Below are 21,933 nucleotides of genomic sequence, written 5' to 3'. Positions count from 1 at the left end.
TCTCGCATTTTAAAAGGGAAATGAAGGGGGGAACACAGAAAGCAATGAAGGAGAAATTCATTCCCTGCTATGTCAATTCTCAGCGGCCTGAGTTTATGGTGGGCTTATTCTCTCTCTCACTCCCACCGGAGGCAGAGTGTTCACCAGGGTGTCCTCAGCATTATGATTTCAGCTTTGCGGCTCCCCTGCAGACGGCGGCAGCTGCTGAAGCATGCCAGGTAGCTAAATCATTTATGCTGTTTGGGGAAAATGGGACCCACCTAGGGAAATGATTTTTGTGGGGGAAAAATAACTGTAAGAAGAAACAAGTAAATAAGAATTCTGGGTAGGGTTTCTTTTTTCCCCTTTAATGACAGCAAGGTGACCTCAGTACCGTGGTTTAGGGAAAGAAAAAATGGACCAGCCAAAAATTCAAAAGATGTTTGGTTGTCGCGCCACCACTGGCAGGAAAGCTAAGCTGTTAGGGCCAGTCCCACTTGAAGCAGACTCACTCATTAACTACATACTGATAGTCAGTTTCTTAACCTCTGTGAGCCTCAGTTTCTCCACCTATCGAATAGGGACAATAATACCTTTCTAGAAAACTATAGGATATTTAACACAATGTTACATGTAGAGTCTAGCACACGCATGCTAAATTATCAGAAGTGGCTTACCATCATGTTATGGGATGGTTATTGCGAGGGAATATGGTAAAGTATACTGAAGGTGTTTGATACAGAGCCTGAAACATAGTGAACATTCAATACATGTCAGCTCTTATTCTTGCTATGACCTTGGACATGACTGACTATTGTAAAGAACTAGCATCTAGGCAGGAGGACAGGATGAACATACTCCAATACAACCCTCGTTTGAATCTGTCATTCTAAACCCTGATCACCTCTAACTAGCATTTGTGGGTTGGGAAAACCTGCTAACAAAAGTTCAGATTCTAAAGGACAATCTAGCAAAAATGGAGAATAGACTGAGTAACCACACCTACACTCATGCCCCATGCTTGCACACCCGTATTTACCCAAACTCATGTCTAGAAAGAACTTCAAACTTTATGTATTCCTTTGTATTTCTTAGGAAAACCCAGTATCAAACAAGAAACTACGAAGGAGAGTGAAATAAGTAAGTAGTTTCTTTATTCAGGGGGAGTAGGAGCTAAAGAAATGGGGACTTCCTTAGATTTTAGAGCAGGGTTTTCGCCCTACAGGGTGTGACGCATTCGTGGAGAGGGATCAGTTTAGAGAGTCTTGATGAACTCTTTTGTATTAATGAGAATGGAAGGGAAACTAATGAAGTTGACCACTTATACGAAAGGTAGTGAAAGCAAGATTGTTTTGTGAAATTCTGTTTGGGTCGCCATGTGAATTTTTGTGTAGATCACAGTTAAAAACACAGCCTCATGCCGGTAATGAAGGCTTGGTTTCCGGTAAGGAAACACCAGCACACACAGTGCCCTCCTGCCCCATGGTGCAAAGGGGAGTGCAAACAAAAGCATCTCTTCCAGTCATTTACCCACTGCTGTAGGGAAGGATGACAAAATGGTGCTGGTACTGTTCTCACAGAGTTGTCACAAGGCATCCAACTAACAAGAGCATGTAAAGTGCGTAAAACAGTGCCCGCACACGGTAGGTGCTGTCAAAGTGTTGGCTGATATCAGACACATGAAGCCTGAGCATATGTCCCCCTCCACTGAAGCTCTTAGGCATTTGTTCTAAATCTGAGCGCTTCAGGCCAGAGAGCACACAGAGAGGACGTGAGGTTGGCCTCGGGAAGAAGGACAGTCTGGTTCTGAACAGGTCTTCCTGCCGCCCTGAACTGCAGAATAATAGGCAGCATCCTCACCTGCGCAGAGAGGTCAAAGGTGGCCTCAGTCTGGATCCCTCGCACGTTGCTCCCATGGCCCCTCTCAGTCATTGCAAACATCCCAGTGTATTTCTGCTCCTGGAGTTTACAAGACATTAGAAGGGAATTAGCTAGTCAGATGCTTGCTCTAACTGCAGACCTCTGATCATCAAGGATGTGGGTGAGAGAGGGAGAGGTGAGTTGGAGATAATTATAAGAGTTCAGCCTGGTAACAGCTAATGTGATAACAACATGACAATCCTTTTAAAAAATAGTCTTGAACTTCTCATTCTGAACAAGATTCTTGCGGACAGTAATTCTCCGGTTTATTTTCTTTCTCTGCAAACATGCACACATGCACACATCTAGCTACAATGAATTTTTAAGGCTCTCCATAGAAGAAGACATCTATTGAGGTACATGCCATACCTGGAGTGGCTGAAGCCACTTAGTTACATGTCCTGGGCTTCCAAGGTTCCTGATTGCACCACCAAACAGCCAGTAAATTATTCCACACTGAAAGCAAGGACAACATAGACCACCGTTAGCGAGAGTCAACAATTTAATGACAGCTAAAACCCTGGCCAAACTCCATTCAAGGAGCATTTGTTTAGCTTATCAACCTTTACATAAGCCCCACAAGTGGCAAAGCATCCATGCCCTTCCCCCTTCATTGCTTGGAATGCTCCAGTTCCTTTCTTCAGGCATAGCTCATGGTTGTCTCTCTTGGACAGGCCACCCCAACACCACAAGGCATCAGTCCTCCATCCTCAGGGCTATCCATTTCAGCCCACCAAATGACCCTTCTGTTTTTCATTTTATTGTATTTCTTCATGATAAGTGCACACTTTAATCCCCAACCCCCTATTTCCCCTATCCTCCTCACCCACCTCTCCTCTGGTACCCATCAGTTTGTTCTCTACAGTTAAGAGTCTGTTTCTTGGTTTGTCTCTCTCTTTTTTTTTTCCTTTGCTCATTTGTTTTGTTTCTTAAATTCCACATATGAGTGAGATCATATGGTATTTGTCTTTCTCTGTCTGACTTATTTCACTTAGCACTGTACTCTCTAGATCCATCTATGTTGTTGCAAATGCAAGATTTCATTCTTTTTATGGCTGAGTAATATTCCATTATATATATATACCACATCTTCTTTATCCATTCATCTGTCAATGAACACTTTGGGCTGCTTCCATAATTTGGCTATTGTAGATAATGCCGCTATAAACATAGAGGTGTAAGTATACCTTTGAATTAGTGTTTTTTGTATTTTGGGGGTAAATACCTAGTATTGCAATTATTGGATTGTAGGGTAGTTTCTATTTTTAACTTTTTGAGAAACCTCCATACCGTTTTTCACAGTGGCTGCACCAATTTGCATTCACACTGACAGTGCAAGAAAGTTCCTTTTTCTCTACATCCTCACCAACACCTGTTTCTTGTGTTTTGTATTTTACCATTCTAACAGGTGTGAGGCGATATCTCATTGTAGTTTTGATTTGCATTTCCCTGATGATGAGTGACGTTGAGCATCTTTTCATGTGTCTGTTGGCCATCTGTATATCTTCTTTGGAGAAATGTCTGTTCATGTCTTCTGCCCATTTTTGAATTGGATTATTTGTTTTTTTGGGTATTGAGTTGTATTAGTTCTTTATATATTTTGAATATTAATCCTTCATTGAATATGTCAGTTACAAATACATTTCCCATACAGTAGGTTGACTTTAGTTTTGTTGGTAGTTTCTTTCACTGTGCGGAAACATTTTGTTTTGATGTAGTCCCAATAATTTATTTTTGCTTTTACGTGCCTTGCCTCAGGAGACATATCTAGAAAAATGTTGCCACAGACAATGTCAGAAAGATTATTGCCTGAGCTGTCTTCTAGGATTTTTATGGTTTCATGCCTCACATTTATGTTCTTTAATCCATTTTGAGTTTGTTTCTGTGTATGGTGAAAGAAAGTGGTCCAGTTTCATTCTTCTGCATGTGGCTGTCTAGTTTTCCCAACACCAGTTGTTGAAGAGATTGTCTTTTTCCCATTGTATATTCATTCCTCCTTTGTCAAAGATTAATTGACTGTATATTTGTGGGTTTATTTTGGGTTTTCTGTCTAGTCCATTGATCTATATCTCTGTTTTTATGCCAGTAATACATGCAGTTTTAATTACTACCACTTTGTAATATAACTTGAAATCTGAAATTGTGATACCTCCAGTTTTGTTTTTCTTTCAAATGACACTTCCGAATGTTCCCTCTGCCTTGTCTGCTCAGGGGTTAGCTTAGTGCCTGGCATGTAGAAGATGTGTAACAAAGTATTTGTGCACTGATCCCAGGCACTGGCCCAGTCTGCAGAGGTGAGCCCTACCATGAGAAACAGTCAGCAAACAGGAAAGCTGATGGAAAATGCAATCCTGCACAATGGGCAGGCACTCAGCCTGGGATGAGACAGCCTAGGCTCAAAGCCCAGCTCAGCTACCCACTGGCTGTGGGACCTTAGACAAATGGCAATCCTCAGTTTCCACATCTGACAAATGCAGTGAGTGATGAGTGCTCCCACTTACTGAGCACTCAGCCTTCTAAGCATTGAGCTTCATACACACAAACCCACTGATTCTCACAACCACCCTGGGAAAAACACATCAGCACCCCCACTTGACAGACAAGGACACTGAGGTTCAGAGAGAGGAATGACCTGCCCAAGGCTGCACCCTGAGATGGTGCGCAGGGCTGGGGTCCAAACCCAAGCTGCCTAATGCCTTATAGCACTTCATAAGATTGCGAGAATTCAGTGATGGTCAACTGCCAAGTACTTTCGTCTTTTATAAACCCTGGAAAAGTGTTGCTGGCAAGGAGGAAGTGGAGGAGGAGAAAGATGAGGAGGAAGATGAGAAGGAAGGGTAGCTGGAGCGGGGCCATTTGAAGGGAGTAGGGGACTGATGACAAAGACAAAGGAGCTCAAGTGTATAGACATTGGCTGTGTCTTCAGGTTAGCATGACTTCCTCTGCCCCAGCCCCTAGCCCCGGCTTTCCTCTGGGGAGTCCTCCTCTCCCACAGTCAGTCCAAGCGGTTTGTGGCTGATGTTGACCTCCACCCCCAGCTCTAGGATGAGCTTGGGCCCAGGATTGGCTGATCTGCATAATATCTATAATATCCTGGCTGTAGGGGATGTCTTCAGCATAAACCCGAGGTCTGGGTGGGTCCAACCATAGCATCCTCTGGGATACATGGGTGAGCCAGGAGGCAAAAGAAGCCCTCTCTTTTCCACTGCAGTGGAATCTGGAAGCATGGAGGCCTAGTGCTGCTGGCTGCTCTTGCCATCATGAGAGCTGGTGTATGAAACCAACACATGAGGTCAAGGTGGGGAGAAGGAGACAAATCAGAGACATGAGAGAGACCAGGTACCACACAGCCATACCTGCTTCACTCTGGACTCTTCAGTTACAACAGCCAATAGGTACCCTTTTTTCCTGGGGTCGTTACATTTGAACAAACTTGAGTGGACACAGTAACCCCAAGTAAGACCTTGCAGGAAGGGAAATAGCAGGAATGGACTCTTCAGATGCTCCCGCCTGGAATCTTCAGATGCTCCCGCCCGAGAACTGTCACCAGCCTCTGGCAAGAACTAGTCCCCGCACTCCACATGTGTGATGGGCCTGGCACTAACTGTCTGAAAGGGCACTTCACCAACTTTAACAGCTCTGACATCATGACAGACGAATTTCATTAATCACATCTGACATATGAAGTACTTTCGTTTGGAGAATCATAAAGGGTCCTCAGAATCATCATGACACTGCAAATCACATTGCTAATTCCCGCCCAGGAAGATGCAGTCAATCCAAGTAGTGATTTTTCCTCGTAAATCATCTTGGAAATCAAGTCAAAGAAAGTCGTTTTTCTAAAACTAAAACAGGTTGAATTTTCCACCCCTAAATCTTATCTCTAGCTCATGGCTAATGTATTCTTTACAAATATATTCCTCTTCTAGATTTTAAATCCTTTCCTCCTCTTTAGAAAGGGGGCGGGGAGAATATTTTATCCACATTCATTAAATGTCATTAGTAGGAGCACTGGGCTTGTGAATGGAACCTGTAGGTTTGGAGAAACTGCAGCAGTTAACAGAGGTGGCGTCCGTGTGACCCCAATCCAGATGGTCACTTAAAATGTGAGGATTTTCCCCCAAGTGCTGGTCAGTGTTTTGCCAAAGCCACATTCTCTGAAAGGCAGATACTCTGACCCAATGGGGCCGATGCAGGGGGAGCACCTGAGGGTTCCAAGCAGATGACTCTCTGGCCTGACACAAGCTTCCAGCAGGTGCCTCCTGTGAGAAGCATGGACCCCAGCCCAGCCAGCAGAAAGGAGGTGCCCACCAAGCAATGACTGAGGTAAAACCAGTGAGCAGTGGTCAGATCACAGTGGTGAGAAGCAGGGGCATTCAAGGTAGCTTCTGGAGACAGAGCTGATGGGTTGGATTTGGGAGAAGAAGGCAAGAGAGGACTCTAGGTGACACCTGAGTTTTTGGCCTAAGCCTCCAGAGGGATGATGGCCCATCAACTGCTTAGTGAGGGCCAGGGGTGGGGGGGTTGCTTGCAGGAGGAGCCAGGAAGGAGGGGATGGATTCACCAAGACAGGGATGCAGAAACTGAATGAAGGGCACTAATCCATCACCAGGGAGCAGGGCAAAATGTCCTCCTCAGCGAGCACTGTGTCCACTGCTGTCTTCACTGCCCAGTGGGCACCCTGGCCTCCAGCCCACTTCAGCAGACAGGACCCAGAGAAGTCTATTTGTTCTGAGAAAGACCAAAGAAAGCAGTGGCAAGGAACTAAGACAAAGGAGAGGACACCTAATAAAATCTCTAAATCTGTGCGTATCTTGCATTGTTTTTTGGGAAAGCTCCCTCTCTCCTTTCTCACTTGTCTGGAGGAGGAGAAGGACGGCTACATCACGTACATGAGGTCATGAACACAACATGCCCAATGATGGCTGGCAGTAGCTTCTGGAGGCCACGGTCAGAGCTACCTGGGGCTGGAAACTGTGGTCAGGATAGGTTGAAGGGGTTCAAGGATGGGGCCTCTTAACTTCCAAATGATGACTAGCAAGAAAGACATCCTACCATGGCAGGGAGAGCTAGTGGGCTGGATCTGGAACACAGGTTGTTTTCACCTCAATCCATTGACTGAGTCACTACCTAGAAGACTTCCAGGAAGGGCTCTGGGCCACATCTTGGGAGGTATATCCCGTCCACTTATCAAGGTCCTGCTACATGCCAGCCATGGCATGTAGCTCCTCATAGGAATCATATAAATCTGAACACAGCCCATGAATGGGCATCAGCAGCACCATCTTCACAGAAGAGAAAACAAAGGTCACCCATCATGAGCTTAGATGTAGAAGGAACTTGTGTGAACTCTGACTACGAAGTCCTAGAGACAGGACGTAAACCCACATCATTCTGACCATCTCCCTGCCACGATGGAACAGGCAGGACTGTCATGCATGCCAGGAAGTCTGCCAGCCATGGCTGTGACAGGCCAGGCCCTTTCAGGCCCTTCCTACACCATAGTCCAACAGCGGGTCCCCTAAAGACACTTCGAGTGAATTCAGATTCTTTTCATTCCAAGAGCAAATGGAACACACTGAGGCACTGCAGGTGGTTTTTGAGACAGTGGTGACCCCAGAAAGGATAGTGCTATGGACTGCATTGGGTTCCCCCCAAAATGCATACGCTGAAGCCTTAACCCTCAATGTGATGGTATTAGGATAGGGGTCTTTGGGAACTAATTAAATTTAAATGAGGTCATGAATAGAGCCTTCAATGGGCTCCATTGGATTAGTGCCATTATAAGTGATACCAGAGAGTGCTGTCTCTTTCTGTTTCTCTCTACCCAATCCCAATGTGAGGACACAGTGAGAAGGCAGCCATCTACAGGAAGAGAGTCCTCACCAGGAATTGAATCAGCTGGACCTTGATCTTGCCAGCCTCCAGACATGTGAGAAAATTGATTTCTGTTATTTAAGCCACGTGAACTGTAATATTTTATCATGGCACCCCAAGCAAACTAAGATAGATAGTAGGGGTGGTTCAAATAAAGAAAAAGGGGAACAGTCATGGGGAAGAAGAAAAGGAAGCATGTCACATTTCTTTGGGCCCTAGAGTCCTTCCAGACTGCATCAGTGTGTCTGGTAGAAGACCTTGGGCTGATTCCCAAGCTAAAGCAGGGATTCAAAGCCCTCAGCAAAGGAAGTCTTTTCTTGGCACCTCTCACTTTCCCACCCCACACCGCACCCCAACCTCACTGTGAGTCACTCTCAGAGCAGCCCCTGGCCCTGCCACCACTTGGCTGTGTTAGTCCAACTATGTTTGTCTAAAATGCTCAGGAACACCCAGAGCTTTTGGATAACACAGACGTGGAGGGAGAGAGAAAAGGGTCCCAGGCCTGTGGAGCACAGATGACTTACATGAACTGCTGCGGACACTCCCTCATCAGGCTTACAGCCAGCTCATATGCAGGTGTAAAAGGAAAGCAGGCAGAGGCTTCCAGCTGCTCGGGGGCTGGCAGCGAGGTCTGGGGATGCCCTGACCAACCCAGGGCTCATAGGAACTCTTCTGAGCACACCACATCTCCCTCCACACCTCCCTCCCTCCCATTGGAAAGACAGACATGGCCCTTCTGGACTGGACTCGGGGCACCATCTACACATTCCTCTAACCGTCTGGGAGATCCAAGCACAAGAAAAACAAGTCCTCTGCAATGGATGATGTGTGGGAAAGCAAACAGGGTTCATGATAACTTGTGATAAATTTTTAAAGGTGTTTTTTTTTTTTATTGCATCACAATGCATTTAACATAAAGTTTGTGTTTTAGCCATTATTAAATATACAATTCAACGGTATGAATTAGATGCATACTGTTGTGCGGCCATCACCACTATCTATCTCCAAAACTTATTCATCACCCCAAACGGAAACTCTGTGCCGTGCCACCCCTTCCCGTTCTCCTGCTCCTCCAGCCTCTTGTAACCCATACTCTGCTTTCTGTCTCTATGAATTTGCCTATTTAAGAAATTTCATGTTAAGTGGAATCGTACAGTATTTGTCTTGTTGTGTCTGGCTTATTTCACTTAGCGTCATGTTTTCAAAGTTCATCCATGTTGTAACATGTACCAGAACTTCATTCCTTTTGATGGTTGAATGATATTCCATCATATGTACGTACCACATTTTGTTTATCCAGTCATCTGTTGACAGACACTTGCTTTGTTTCCATCCTTCAGCTATTGTGAATAATGCTGCAATGAACATTGGCACACAAGTATCTGTTTGATTCCCTGTTTTCAGTACTTTAGGATATATACCTAGGAATGGATTTCCTGAGTCATACAGTGATTTTACATTTAACCTTTCTAGTAAGGTCTGCTTCGATTCTATGTATTCAATTCTCCTGTATTGATACTATGTAACAAGAACGTAGGGGATGATCATCTTCAAGAAGTTTGCCCTCTAGTGGTGCTACGAGATATACAGCAATTAGACACATGAATAAATTCAGAAGATCAAAGCAGGCACATACTGTGGCAGACAACTGTAACGTACAAAGACAGAAGACAAGTAGATGGGATTTAAATTGCAGGCTTGAGGGAGGCTTCCCTGAAGGGAGGACCATTGGGCTGGGACTTGAAGAATGAACAAGCATCAGGCAGGTGAAGGAGGGGAAAAAAAAACCCATTCTAGGGTGACGGCAAGGGTGGCCAAAGGTGGATGAGAGGAATGAAAGGAGGCCAGTACGTCAGGTCTCCTAGAGAGGAGGACAAAGTAAGACAGAAGGTATCCGGAGAAGTGAGTAGGGCCAAACCACATAAGGATCTGTGAGCCATATCAAAAATAGGAGGGCTTCTCTAAAGCATAAGGGGAAGAAGTTTTAAGCAGAGGAGTGACATGATCAGAGAAGCATTTTTAAAGACCTAGTTCTTTATTTTTTTTTTTTTAAGATTTATTTATTTGTTTGAGAGAAAGAGAGCACGGAACGGGGGTAGAGAACAAGGGAAAGGCAGAGAGAATCTCTAGCAGACGTCCCGTTGAGCACAGAGCCCGAGGCAGGGCTTGATCCCACAACCCTGAGCTCACAACCTAAGCCAAACTCAAGAGTAGAATGCTTAACTGAACCAGCCAGGCACCCCAAGACCTATTTCTTTAAATCTATTCATATTTTCTCCTAGGATACTCAGGAGCAGAACTTTTTCAAAAGCTCTTTATTTTGGAATATTTCAGCCAAAATACAATAGTATAATGAACTCAACAATGACCAGCTCATGGTCCATTTTGCTTTTCCCCCCAATCCACTTTCCCATTCTACACCCCAGGTAATCTGGAAGTTTATCCTAGACATCCTGTCATTCCATCCCTATATATGTCCTATACATCTGTAAAAGATAAAGACTCTTTCTAAAAATATAACCCTAAAACCATTACCCCCACCTAAAAATATAATAATAATTCTTTAATATCACCAAATATCCAACATTTACATTTCTCCCACTGACACATAGTTTTTCTTTACAATTTGTTTGAACCAGAATCTAAATAATGTCCACACATTGCAAGTGGTTCAAATGCTTCTTAAGTCTGCTTTAAACTGCAGGCTTCCCCTCCCTTATTCATTCAAACATTCCCTGCACAACTCTAGGCGTTAGGGTCAGTGCAAGACCCTAAAGATGCTAAGGAGAGGGCTCCCCACCTAGAATGCTGGAACACCCGATGGGGACTTCTGCATGACCACACCCCACCACAAGCTTGCTGAAAAGAAGGAGGTAGAGAGTGATATGGGGAAAAAACACAAACTGAGGATCGTGAGTCTAGACCATGGACCTCTAGTATTTCTCAGAGGGGAATCTATTTGTTGCATCTCAGCTGAATTTCTTCTGCCTGGAAGCCGCAGCCAGCCCAACTAGGAGGGAAGAGACCCTGCCTGGCTGAAATCACAGGGAACCCAGTCTCCCCCCCAAAGGACCTATGGTGGGTGCCTTCACCACCAATGAACTCACAGTTTTCTTTGTTTTTAATTCCTGCTCATATCTAAATGTCTACAAGGCCAAAAAAAATAATAATAACTGCCATTTTGGACTTAAAAATGACTGACCTGGCTTTCTTGTCTGTTCATTCTCTCTTCATGTTCTAGTTATTTCTCCCCTTTGGGGACATCAGGACTGAATGTTTGGATGCAGGGACCTATTTTGAGGCACGGCGGTGTCCAGGGAGACAAAGGAGAGCATATGCAGGCCTGCATAAATGGCCCTCCACTGGGAACTTAGGGTTCCATGAGGAACCATGGCCATCACACCTGCTGGACTATTCTGTTCATCATCCTTGGCGAGCTGGGACACGCAAAGCAAGCCCACGGTACAGTGCCATTTTATACCCCAATAAACAGCAAAAATGGAGACGTCTAAGAAATCCTAAGTGTTGTCACATATTCACCAAAGGAATATGAAAAATGAATGAACTCCCATCCATATATCATTCTCAAAATGGTGAAACTACAAAGATAGAGAATAGATTAGTGGTAGCCAAGGAACAGGAATGGGATGGGGACTGGGTACAACTGCAAATGGGTAGCACTGTAAGTTTCTTTGTGGTGATGAAACAGTTCTAGACCTTGATTATGGTGGTGGTCGCGTGAATCCATATACGGGACCAAACTGCATAGAACTACACACACCCCTCCCTGCACACCCACACCTGGGGTGTATGTAAAAGCTAGTGAAATCTGAAGGTCTGTAGTCTAGTACTGTACAGCACTGTAGCAGTGGTGATTTCCTGCTTTCACACTGCATTACGGCTCTATAAGATGTCACCACAGAGGGAAGCTGGGTGAAGAGTTCATATAACTCTATGTACTATTCTTGCAACTTCCTGTGAGCATTATTATTTCAAAATAAAAAGCTTTAAAAAAAACAAATACGAAGGCAGTGGCATGCCACAATACAGACTGATCTTAGTGATCATATTTACATGAAGAAAGTAAATCATGAATGATTATGAGACTTTTTCTAAAATTAAAACAAATGAAAATAATCGCTTGACAGTGCAGTACAACAAAAAGAAAAGCCAAGAACAAACAAGCACGAGGTTGAATATAATGGTTAAAGAGGAAGTCAGGAGGATGGGTTGTAAGGTGTGCCATTTTACAAGCATCTATTCCAATAGACAGACTGATACCTGTGCGGTTCCACTGTGCTCCTTGCCCTTCCAAACTAAGTATCAGCTCATGAAGGGCGGGGCGCCCAGAGCCTCTCACCTTTACTGCTGTGGCCATGTCCGCTATGGAGAGGACTTCTCCTATGACCAGGCTCCGACTGACAAAATTCTTTGTTTTCTCTGCCTGAAAACACGACAGAGCCAATGTCAAGGTCTCCTTATGGTTTTAAAATTAATTAACATTTTAACTTAACATCTTTATAATTAACATATGTTACTTTTTTTTTAATGTTTTTTTATTATATTGTTAGTCACCATACAGTACATCCCCGGTTTCCGATGTAAAGTTCGATGATTCATTAGTTGTGTATAACACCCAGTGCACCATGCAACACGTGCCCTCCTCACTACCCATCACCGTGAGTCCATCCCATTCCCCCACCCCTCTTCCCTCTGAAGCCCTCAGTTTGTTTCTCAGAGTCCATAGTCTCTCATGCTTCATTCCCCCTTCTGAATGCTAAGTGAAATAAGTCAAGCAGAGAAAGACAATTACCATATGATTTCTCTCATCTATGGAACATAAGAACTAGGAAGATTGGTAGGGGAAGAAAGGGATAAAGAAAGGGGGGGGTAACGTATGTTACTTTTATAATAAAAATTCACCGCAATAAAAGCAATCTTTACATCATAAATACTCCCATGACCCTACTGAAATGTTTTCATCCAGGTTTTTAACGTGGCCTTCCGGTCTCCGACCACCTACGAGGAGAGCCGACTGCATCCCCACAGAGGGCAGGCTTCTGACCGACTCCCCTGGGGCCTTGTGCTTCCTTAACCAAGTTTGTCCCTCGCAGCTCCCCGGAGCCTGACACCCTCCACGCTTCTGCCTAGCAACGCAGGTTGTGCCTAGCAACGACGGTTCTGCCTAGCCCACCCGGCCTGCGGCCTCTCCACGTGGAGTGGCCGATTCTCCCAACAGGGGACGCCTGGCTCCAGTCCCCGCGACAACCTTGCTGGGAAGACAGAAGATCCGGAAGGTTTGGGAACATTGTGGACACAGGAAAAGCAATATTCTTCACTTTCCTTTCTAACCATAGACCATCTCAGCGCTTGGATGTATTAACACCATGAGGTCCCTGTCCTCCTTCACTGCCGTCGTCTCTGTTGCTGTGCACAACAGCCCAAAACCCCAAAGCTACGTGAGTATACTCTTCACCAGCGAGAAATGAGACAGGGCAGAAACGCTGAGGCTATTTTATTTTTAAAATTCAGAGGCAGGCGGCATTTCCTTAGAAGGTGGCGGGCCCCTGAGTGCCCAGATGGGAATCATCCACTGTTGGAATTAATGCTAGTCTCCCTTATTCTCCAGTCCCTCCTGAGACCCAGCCAACAAAGCTGGTGTTTGTTGCCCTTGTGTACCGCGTGTATACACGTGAGGTGTGTGTATACACGTGTGGTGTGTGCACACGTGTGTGTGTGTGTGTGTGTGTGCATGAGCCTGTGTGGACCTGTGCCTGAAAACTGCCCCACTGGCACCAGGATGATAACCAACCTTCCTAGAGTGACTCTCAGTTTCCACAATTAAGCTCTTTCCCCAAAACGCACTAGGTTTTCCCCTCCTGTAGGTTTTTACAATGTTTCTTTCAAGCATTATTAATTTTATCAAACAGCAGACTGTCAAGATTTATGACTCTTACGGTGGCTCCAACCCAATGCATCTTGTATTGATTATTTCTTAAAATAACTCCAGCTTGAACATGAACCATTGCATGGCTCCAGCTTCAGCTCGCACTGGAGAGTTAGTTACCAGCAAATAATTAAAAAACACAAAAACAAAAACAAAAAATCCCACAAAACTGTAGCGGATATTCGCAGACTCTTTCAGAGGGCCCATGTATCCTCTGTCCCGTGGATCCTCACAACCCTCCACGAGAGGCTAAGCAAGAAAGGAAGTACAGACCCCATGTAACAGATAGAACAGTCTAGACTCAGGAGGTCAAAAGACTTGTCCAACCAGAATCACCTCGTAAGTGGAAAAGCAAGGCCAGAAACAAGATCTTCAGATTCCTCATATGGACATCTTGCCCCCACCCCTCATTATGAAGCTTATAGAAATCTCAGGACCCTGGGTGGCCCAGACTTTATTGCCAGTGCACCCCTTTTCTGTACCACCAGCCTTGTCCCCAGGAGACACCTGACATCAACACATCCCAGTGCCCAAGTGATCTTCCTGAGTGTCACCCCATCCTACATCATTACAACAAATCCTTTCTTACCTTAAACCACCTGCTCTGTTTTGGCCAAACCTAAACCATCAGGAATAAGTAAATCCCTCAGAATCCCCAACTGATCAAAGTTTTCTTCATATTTCATTCCCTCCATTTATATTGTTGATGCAAGAGCATGCCTTTGTCATTAATACTGTCCAACTGTGGTCATTTTTATCCACCAGTTTGAAATAAATTCAATCACATTTGCTAAAGAATCAACCCCAAACTTAGCCATCTTAGTGCATTATGAATTATTTATGATGATTATTTTCCTTCCCCGGTCTCTGCACGAGTCAGCGATCTTTGCTATTAGATCTGATGGGCAATGCCAGTATGAGTTTGCCATTGATCCTCTGGTGGTGATTTAAGCATTCATTTGGACTGGTCTATTTTAAGAAGTCAAGCAAAAGTTCCAGAACTAAGACTAGGCTTAATTTGATTGACTGCCTTACTGGCATATATTTTTAATATCTTCTCCATACAAATTATCTCTTTTCTTCAATTCCTTCATTTCTAATTCATTAATTGTTCTTAATTAAAGAATGTCTAATATTGACAAGTTTCCCCTCTCATTCAACTGACAACATAATGAATTGTCGGTACTGATATGATCAATAAATAATCAACATGTGTTTTTTGACATACATGTTTGCAGTATTTCTACATATCAATAGCTGCCTTCATTTAGACTTGATATATTCAAACCAAACTCAATTCCCATGTCAGAATGTTAGTTTGTATTAATTTTAAATGTTAATGACTCCATAAATGTATGGAGAATATGCTCAAGCTTATATTTTATCCTAAATTACACCCCATGCTATTTACATTTCTGCATAATAGATTGTCTCAAACAGAAAGAAGGTATTTTCCCTAAAATACCCCCCCCATTTCTTTAAAGAGCACTGCATGTATCAGACCTTTGTGATGCAATATTCTGTTATAAATCAAGTTCTACAGAAATATGCGTTTTGGTTTTATAAGCCCAGAGAGTCTCCACAAGTCATATATTCCTCTTCAACTAAAATCATCTTGACTCAGCACCGCTTGAGCCGTCTTTTCTCTGATATTAAAAGACCCTCACCACCCTCTTTATAACCCATCTGCAGTCCCAGCCAAGGGTACTGGACAGAAAGAGTTTCCTGATCTTAGTTTTCTATGACCAGTTTCCAACTGGCATATTTGCTTCTTCTACCTTCTGGTTTCAATTTTCTATTTTGGTTATGTTTTCTCAGTCTTATCGAATACATGTCCTTTGTTATAATTAACCTTGAATTGTTTTAGAAAGAGAAGGGGCGAGTAAAATATATAAATAAAATAAATAAATGGGCTTCAGGGACCCAATCATCTGGGGCCAGCCTAAATGAGACTCTTTCCTACTGGGCTAACCAGTCCTTAATCCTCCCTTGAAAAGAGATCCCAAGTCAAGCCACTTCATACATCTCCCACCACCATCTTGTGCCTGGACTATAGTAACAGCCTCCCAGCTGGCCTCCCTGCTTCTACTCTGCCCAAAAGATCAGACACTATGATCTTTTTTATTATTATTAAGGTAAAACTTACGTATAGTGAAATGCACAGAGCTTAAGTACATGAGTTCTGATCAGTTATCTCCCTGTGTAACCACCATGCCAATTAAGATTATAGAATGTTCCCATCTCTCCCAGAAAGTGCCTTCAAACCCCTTTTCAGAGTCTGTACCCCTACAGGCAACCACTGTTCTCATATTATCATCATCCATTAACTTTGCCTATTCTTTAATTTACATAAATTGAATCACACAGAATGTACCTATTTGTGTCTGCCTTCTTTCATGCAAATAAGGCATCCGTGCTGATTTGTGTGTCAGTAGTTCTTTCTCATGACTCAGTAGTTTTCCATCTATGAATATTCCACAGTTTGTCCAAACTCTTACTGAGGAACATTTGTGTTCTTTCCAGTTGGGGTTATTATGAGTAAAGCTGATATATACATTCATGTAAAAGTTTTTTGTGGACATATGTCCCCATTTCTCTTTTGTAAATTCCCAGGGATGCAATTGCTGGGTTAAAGGGTAGGTTTGTGTTTAATATTGTAAGAAACCACCAAACAGTTTTTTAGATGGCTATACCATTTTACACTGCGATCAACAATGCAGGAGACTTCTGGTTTCTCTGCATCCTCGTCAGTCCTGTGCATCTTTTCCATTTTTAGCTATTCTGGAGGGAGTGTAATGTCATCACATTATGGTTTACATATGCATCTCTCAGATGACTAAAGATCCTGAGCACATCTGTCTATGCTTATTGGCCATTTATAGACTTCTATGAAGTGCCTGTTCAGGTCCTTTGCCCACTTTTTATATTGGGTCGTTTGTCCTTTTATCATTGAGCTTTAGGAATTCTTTATATATTCTGGGTACAAATCCTTCATATCTTGACACAATTTGTTTCAGATAAATGCACTGCAGATACTTTTTCCTAGTTTGTGGATTGCCCTTTTATTCTCTTAATGATGTCTTTTGATGAAAAACAGTTTTTGATTTTGATAAAGACCAATTTATCAGTTTTTTCTTTGACATGTTTAGCATTTTGGGGGGTCCTCTATAAGAAACTTCTGCCCATCCTAGAGTCAGAAGGACATTCTCCTTTGCTCCTCTACAAACTTTGTAATTTTAGATCTTATGTTCAGGTACATAATACATCTCAAATTATTTTTGAGTGTAGTATGAGATAGGGATCAAGGTTAACTTTTTTCTATATATTTATCTACTTGCTTCAGAACCATTCATTGAAAATACTTTTCTTTTCCCACTGAATTGCCTTGCAACATTGTTAAAAAATCAATTGATCATATATGTATGGGTTTATTTCAGGACTCTCCATAATGTTCCATTCATCTATTGTCTGTCCTTTTGTGAATACCACATAATCTTGAGTAGCTTTATAGTAAGTCTTGAAATCAAGTAGTGAAAGTTCCAGGTTTTTTGCATTTCCATGTATGTTTTTTGGAATCAACTTGTGAACTTTGATCAAAGCACTATATTTTAAAAATAAGCTTCATGCTGTGCTTCCCCCTCTCCTCCCCCACCCCCACCATTGTGAAAACTCTCCAATGACTCCAGTTACTTTTGCAAGAAAATCCAAACTTCTAATCATGGCCTCCACACATGTCTTTTCTTACTCTCTTCCGGTTCCTTATTCTCTGCTGATCCTCCGCTGGGGCCACATAGTAGGGTGCCTGAGCAGAGTGTTGGGAGAAGTCTATAACAAAGGCTAGATGTAGCCACTGTACTTCTGGTCTCCCCAGGGGCCTTGGCCATTCCAGGAAAGCCCAATATCAGGAACAATGAAAGGTGACATTCCCATGGCTCTGTCTAGGGATATTTTTCTCTCTTCACAACAACATCAGTGTAGTATTCTGACAGTTTAGGATTTTCCAAATTTTTGCCTTAAATTTAATGCCTCTTCTCTTGGCAGCTCATGCTTCCTACCAAATTCCTAACTGCTTTGGAAATTTTTTTGATTACTAGTGTAATCACAAAATTTACCAATATTGACAACATGTAATGATGAGTGTATCATATTGACAAGCAGCTTAATGCATGAGCTTACTTTTAAATTAATGGAAAGTGCATTATTTTACATTAATTTTAATGTAAAAGGGTTTTCTACATATAATATCATGTCTTTAAAGAGAGACAGTTTTACTTCTTTTCCAATTCACCATGTTTGATTTTTTTAACTGTTTCCAATCATTTTCCAATTCACCATGTTTGATTTTTTACCAGCAACGACAACCATCTGATGTACCATAAATTTACTTGTTTATTATTTTACTGTCTGCCTTCTCCAAGACTAATATATAAGCTCCATAAAAACAGGTATGTTTTGTGTGCTTTGTTCACTGCCTCTTGAACAATGCCTGGCTCATAGTAGGTGTGCAATAAATGGTTGTAAAATGAATGAATTGCCTCACCTGGCACATAGAAGGGGCTTAGCAAATTATAGCAAGTAATAATTATTGTTATTTTTAACCTAATATTTCACCATAAGAATAATAACTAAGCGCCAAAGTAAGAAGTTTTCATTAAGCCAAATTGTTTACAGTGCAGTAAATAAAGAACACCAGGATTCCGGCTACCCTAGGGTCTGTCCTGTGTGGATCTCAACTCACTCCCTGGCAGGCTCTTTCAAGTAATTCCTGTGGCCATCAGAGATGACAACTCAGTTCAGCTGCCAATCTACACAGAGGAACTTCTGTAAACAGGCCACTCTGTCCTGTCATCTCTGCTCAAATCCTCCATGGCATCCCTTGTGGCCAGGGCTGGCCTGGCCAGAGAGCTGGCCAAGTGGCCAGGGTCCAAGTCTGTAGAGCTGGAGCTGGGACAGGGACTCCTGCCAAAGGCAGCACACAAGACTGAGAGCCAGGGGCAGCCTGTCACAGCCCACTAGGAAAAGCCTGGGTTCCAGTACAAACAGAAGCCAGAGGGCCAAGGGGCAGAGCCAAGGCTAGGGTGTTAGAGCCAAGAGCTCAAAGTAGGTCAGGAACCAGTACTGGGAGGGGGGCGGGGGAGGCGTACTTGGTCGTGGTCTGCAGGACCCATCAGGGCTGGCACTGGTTTGTGTGGGCAGCGGAGCAGGCCTGGGTGGGATGGGCTGGTGAAAAAGGCTAGTGGCAGAGGAGGCATCCTTGCCTTCTTAGCATATTCTCTACTGAGCTCCTTCTCCACAACCCACCCGTGGCTTCCATGTAACTTCCCGGGAAAGTTTGCTCCTTTTTTAGGGGCTAATTAGGAATGCAACCATTCTTCCCATTCCCAAATGCCTTCTACAGTGAGCTGACTTCGGAGTCTTATTCCATTTTAGACATCATCACCCACCTGGCATTTCTTTAAATACAAAAACGAAAACCATCCCAAACTGAGACTAAAATTCTGATTGAAATAATAATTATACTATAATAAATATAATAGAAATGGAAAGCCATGGAAAGCCATAGTATAATAAATATAAATATAAGTCTCCTGCCAATTCCCCTTCAAGCTGCTCTGGGAGTGGACTTCCTGAGAGAACAGTGGATGACTTAGATCAGTGGCTCTCAAATATTATGGTCTCTGGACCCCTTTACATTCTTAAAAATTATCGAAGATTCCAAAGAGCTTTTGTTTATGCACACTAGTAATTAAAACTGAGAATTTAAAAAATTTTTATGTTAAGAATAACAATATTATACCCATTACATGTAAATTACATAATTCTTATGAAAAATAACCATAATTTCCAGCCCCCCAAAAAATCAGTGAGAAGAATGACATTGTTTTACATTTTTACAAATTATTGTAGCATCTAGCTTAATTAAAGACATCTAGACCCTCACATCTGCTTCCACACTGTGTTTGTTGCCATATGTTGTTCTGGTTGAAGTTTATGATGAAAATCTGGTGTCACGCACACGTATTTGGACACCTACCTTTCAGGTAGTACCTGAATGGGTCTTGGGTACCCCCAGGGGTCCTCAGACCATACTTTGAGAACCACTGGTTTAGATAATAATGATGCTGCCATGCCTAGCACCACTGTGGATCATGGGGATGAGGACAAGCAGAGCTCAGAGTGAGAGAGATGATGGGGAGGGGGGTGGGGGTCAGTCATGGAATGGGTGCTTCATTATTCAACTATCTTCCCCTACTCCTCACTCCTGTTGGCCAGGAACAGCCTGATCCCAACTGCCTTCCTCCTGGGGAAAGGACTTATTCCTATAAGTCAGCCCTGAACCATGATTGCCGGAGACCAAATGCTGAATGGGAACAATTCGGGGTAGACAGTACAGAGTACCGGGAAAGAAGGACAGTGGAGAGCAGTACGCAATCCAGGATGCACACTGGATCACCTGGGAAATTTAAATGCTGATGTGATTGGCCTGAGTCAAAGCCCAGACAGCAGGAGTTTGGAAAGTTCCCCAGGCAATTCTAATGTGCAGCCAGGGGCAAGAACCACCAGAGTGAAGCCGGCTCAGAAAGCAGGACCAGCTGGGTTTAAATCTGTATTCCACTAGTTATATATACAATTTACTAGTTGCATAACCTCAGACCAATTACTGGTCTTCAATTTACTCATCTGTAAAATGGGAATACCATTCTGGATGTTGTGGATATTAAATGAGATCATTCATTTAAAGTTCTTAGCTCTGTGACTGGAATTAAGATATGTACTCGGCAAGTATGAGCTGTTATTATTGGTTATGGTGATTTGGGTGCAGGGGGGTCAGCCTCTGTCGGCTCCAGTCTCAGGGCTGCCATAGAGTAGATCTCCCACCTGGGTCCTCTGTCTCCCCATCTCTGAAAATACAGGGAGTCAGTGACTTCCCCCACCCAGGATTTCCACAGGGGAAGAAGAGGTCAGTTGGCTGAAGGGCACGAATGTGATATCACTGGAAACAGGTGCAGGAAAAGTCCACGAGGTGCAATGATGTTGTTCACACTATGTGTGTGCGTGCATGCACATGTCTGTATACTCTGTAGTCAGACTCAGATATTGTTTTCTCCTTTTGAAATTATTAGAACATCTCAAATCTATTGCAGATGGCAGAGGGGAAAACGCAGAGTGGAAATATTTTAATGGCTTATTCTTGGCCCGTGGACTGTCCATAGAGACCTGGAACAAATGAGGCTCACTCCTCATTTGTCCTCGAGAACATCATCATTACACGTTACACACAGCGTTCTGCCTTGGAGTTCATCGGATCAGCCACAAAAGCTAACAGCAACGCGAAATGGGGGCCAGGAAAGGATGGAAAGACCTGGAACGCTCTCTGAGCAGGCAGTACAGCCATGACTCAATATTTTTATTGAGAGGCAGAATGAATCATGTAACACTTCTTCTAGAATTACTGGATGTGGACAGTTCCTCCAGCTGTTTACAGGGTGGAATTTGAGAGCCTTCAAACACAGATGTGCTGCTGAGCTTCACGACATCCACCCGAAGAGATGAGCCTGCCGCGCTGATGACCGACTCGTCTAATTTCCTTCAGGTTCATTGGCTTTTGTGAATTCACACAGAGAGAAGCGCCAGATAGGCTGAAGTAACTCACAGAAATGACCTGGAGGGATCGTCTAGGGCCAATCCTGTGGCTGCTGCTGGAACTATACCAAATCATCCAGGACGGGGTCGTCCGGGCTGCCTAAGACCACAAAGGGAACCACAAAAATAGGAAGATAATTGGATCCAGGGACCCACAGCTTCATCAGGAGCAAGATTACGCAGGCTAATCCTTCAGACTCAGTGGGATAAGCAGCAATTAGTAAACCTCAGTAAAGGATCAACCCTCATCCGGGTCTTGAATATTGACACTAAGTTAAGCCATGGACATATTGGACTGATTAAGAGACCGGGAGACTGAGCACATGTCAAGATTTCACCTTCCAATCAGCCTCATGCCAGATGTACTGGAGGCCAGACTCTCATAAAGTGGCTAAAACCAAAGAGGGTTGGGGTCTTTTGAGGGTTTTTTTATTTTTTATTGATTGGTTGTATTCACAGTTCTAAACGCTTGTTCCATTGAGAGGCAGTTCACTAGCTTGAAATTCACTTTGCCAAACTGCTTGGTATGAAATGAGTCTTCAGGCTTTGCAAGCACCCTTCCCTAC

The 21,933-nt window shown here is 43.4% G+C and overlaps 1 protein-coding gene across 1 annotated transcript in view; it reads right to left on the bottom strand.

Moving 5' to 3' along the window:
- The window catches only part of ACOXL (acyl-CoA oxidase like), a 317,436-nt gene that overhangs the window by 280,898 nt on the left and 14,605 nt on the right, over positions 1-21,933 (bottom strand). Inside the window, exons 3-5 of the mRNA XM_040623184.1 lie at positions 12,137-12,220; positions 2,269-2,355; positions 1,840-1,938 (exon numbers count right to left, since the gene is read on the bottom strand). Coding sequence (XP_040479118.1) covers positions 1,840-1,938; positions 2,269-2,355; positions 12,137-12,220 — 270 coding nt within the window. The remainder of the gene's footprint in view (positions 1-1,839; positions 1,939-2,268; positions 2,356-12,136; positions 12,221-21,933) is intronic.

The sequence above is a fragment of the Ursus maritimus genome, unplaced genomic scaffold, assembly GCF_017311325.1.
Source record: "Ursus maritimus isolate PB19 unplaced genomic scaffold, ASM1731132v1 scaffold_6, whole genome shotgun sequence".
Lineage (NCBI taxonomy): Eukaryota > Metazoa > Chordata > Mammalia > Carnivora > Ursidae > Ursus > Ursus maritimus.
This window is presented reverse-complemented; position numbering and strand designations above follow the sequence as displayed.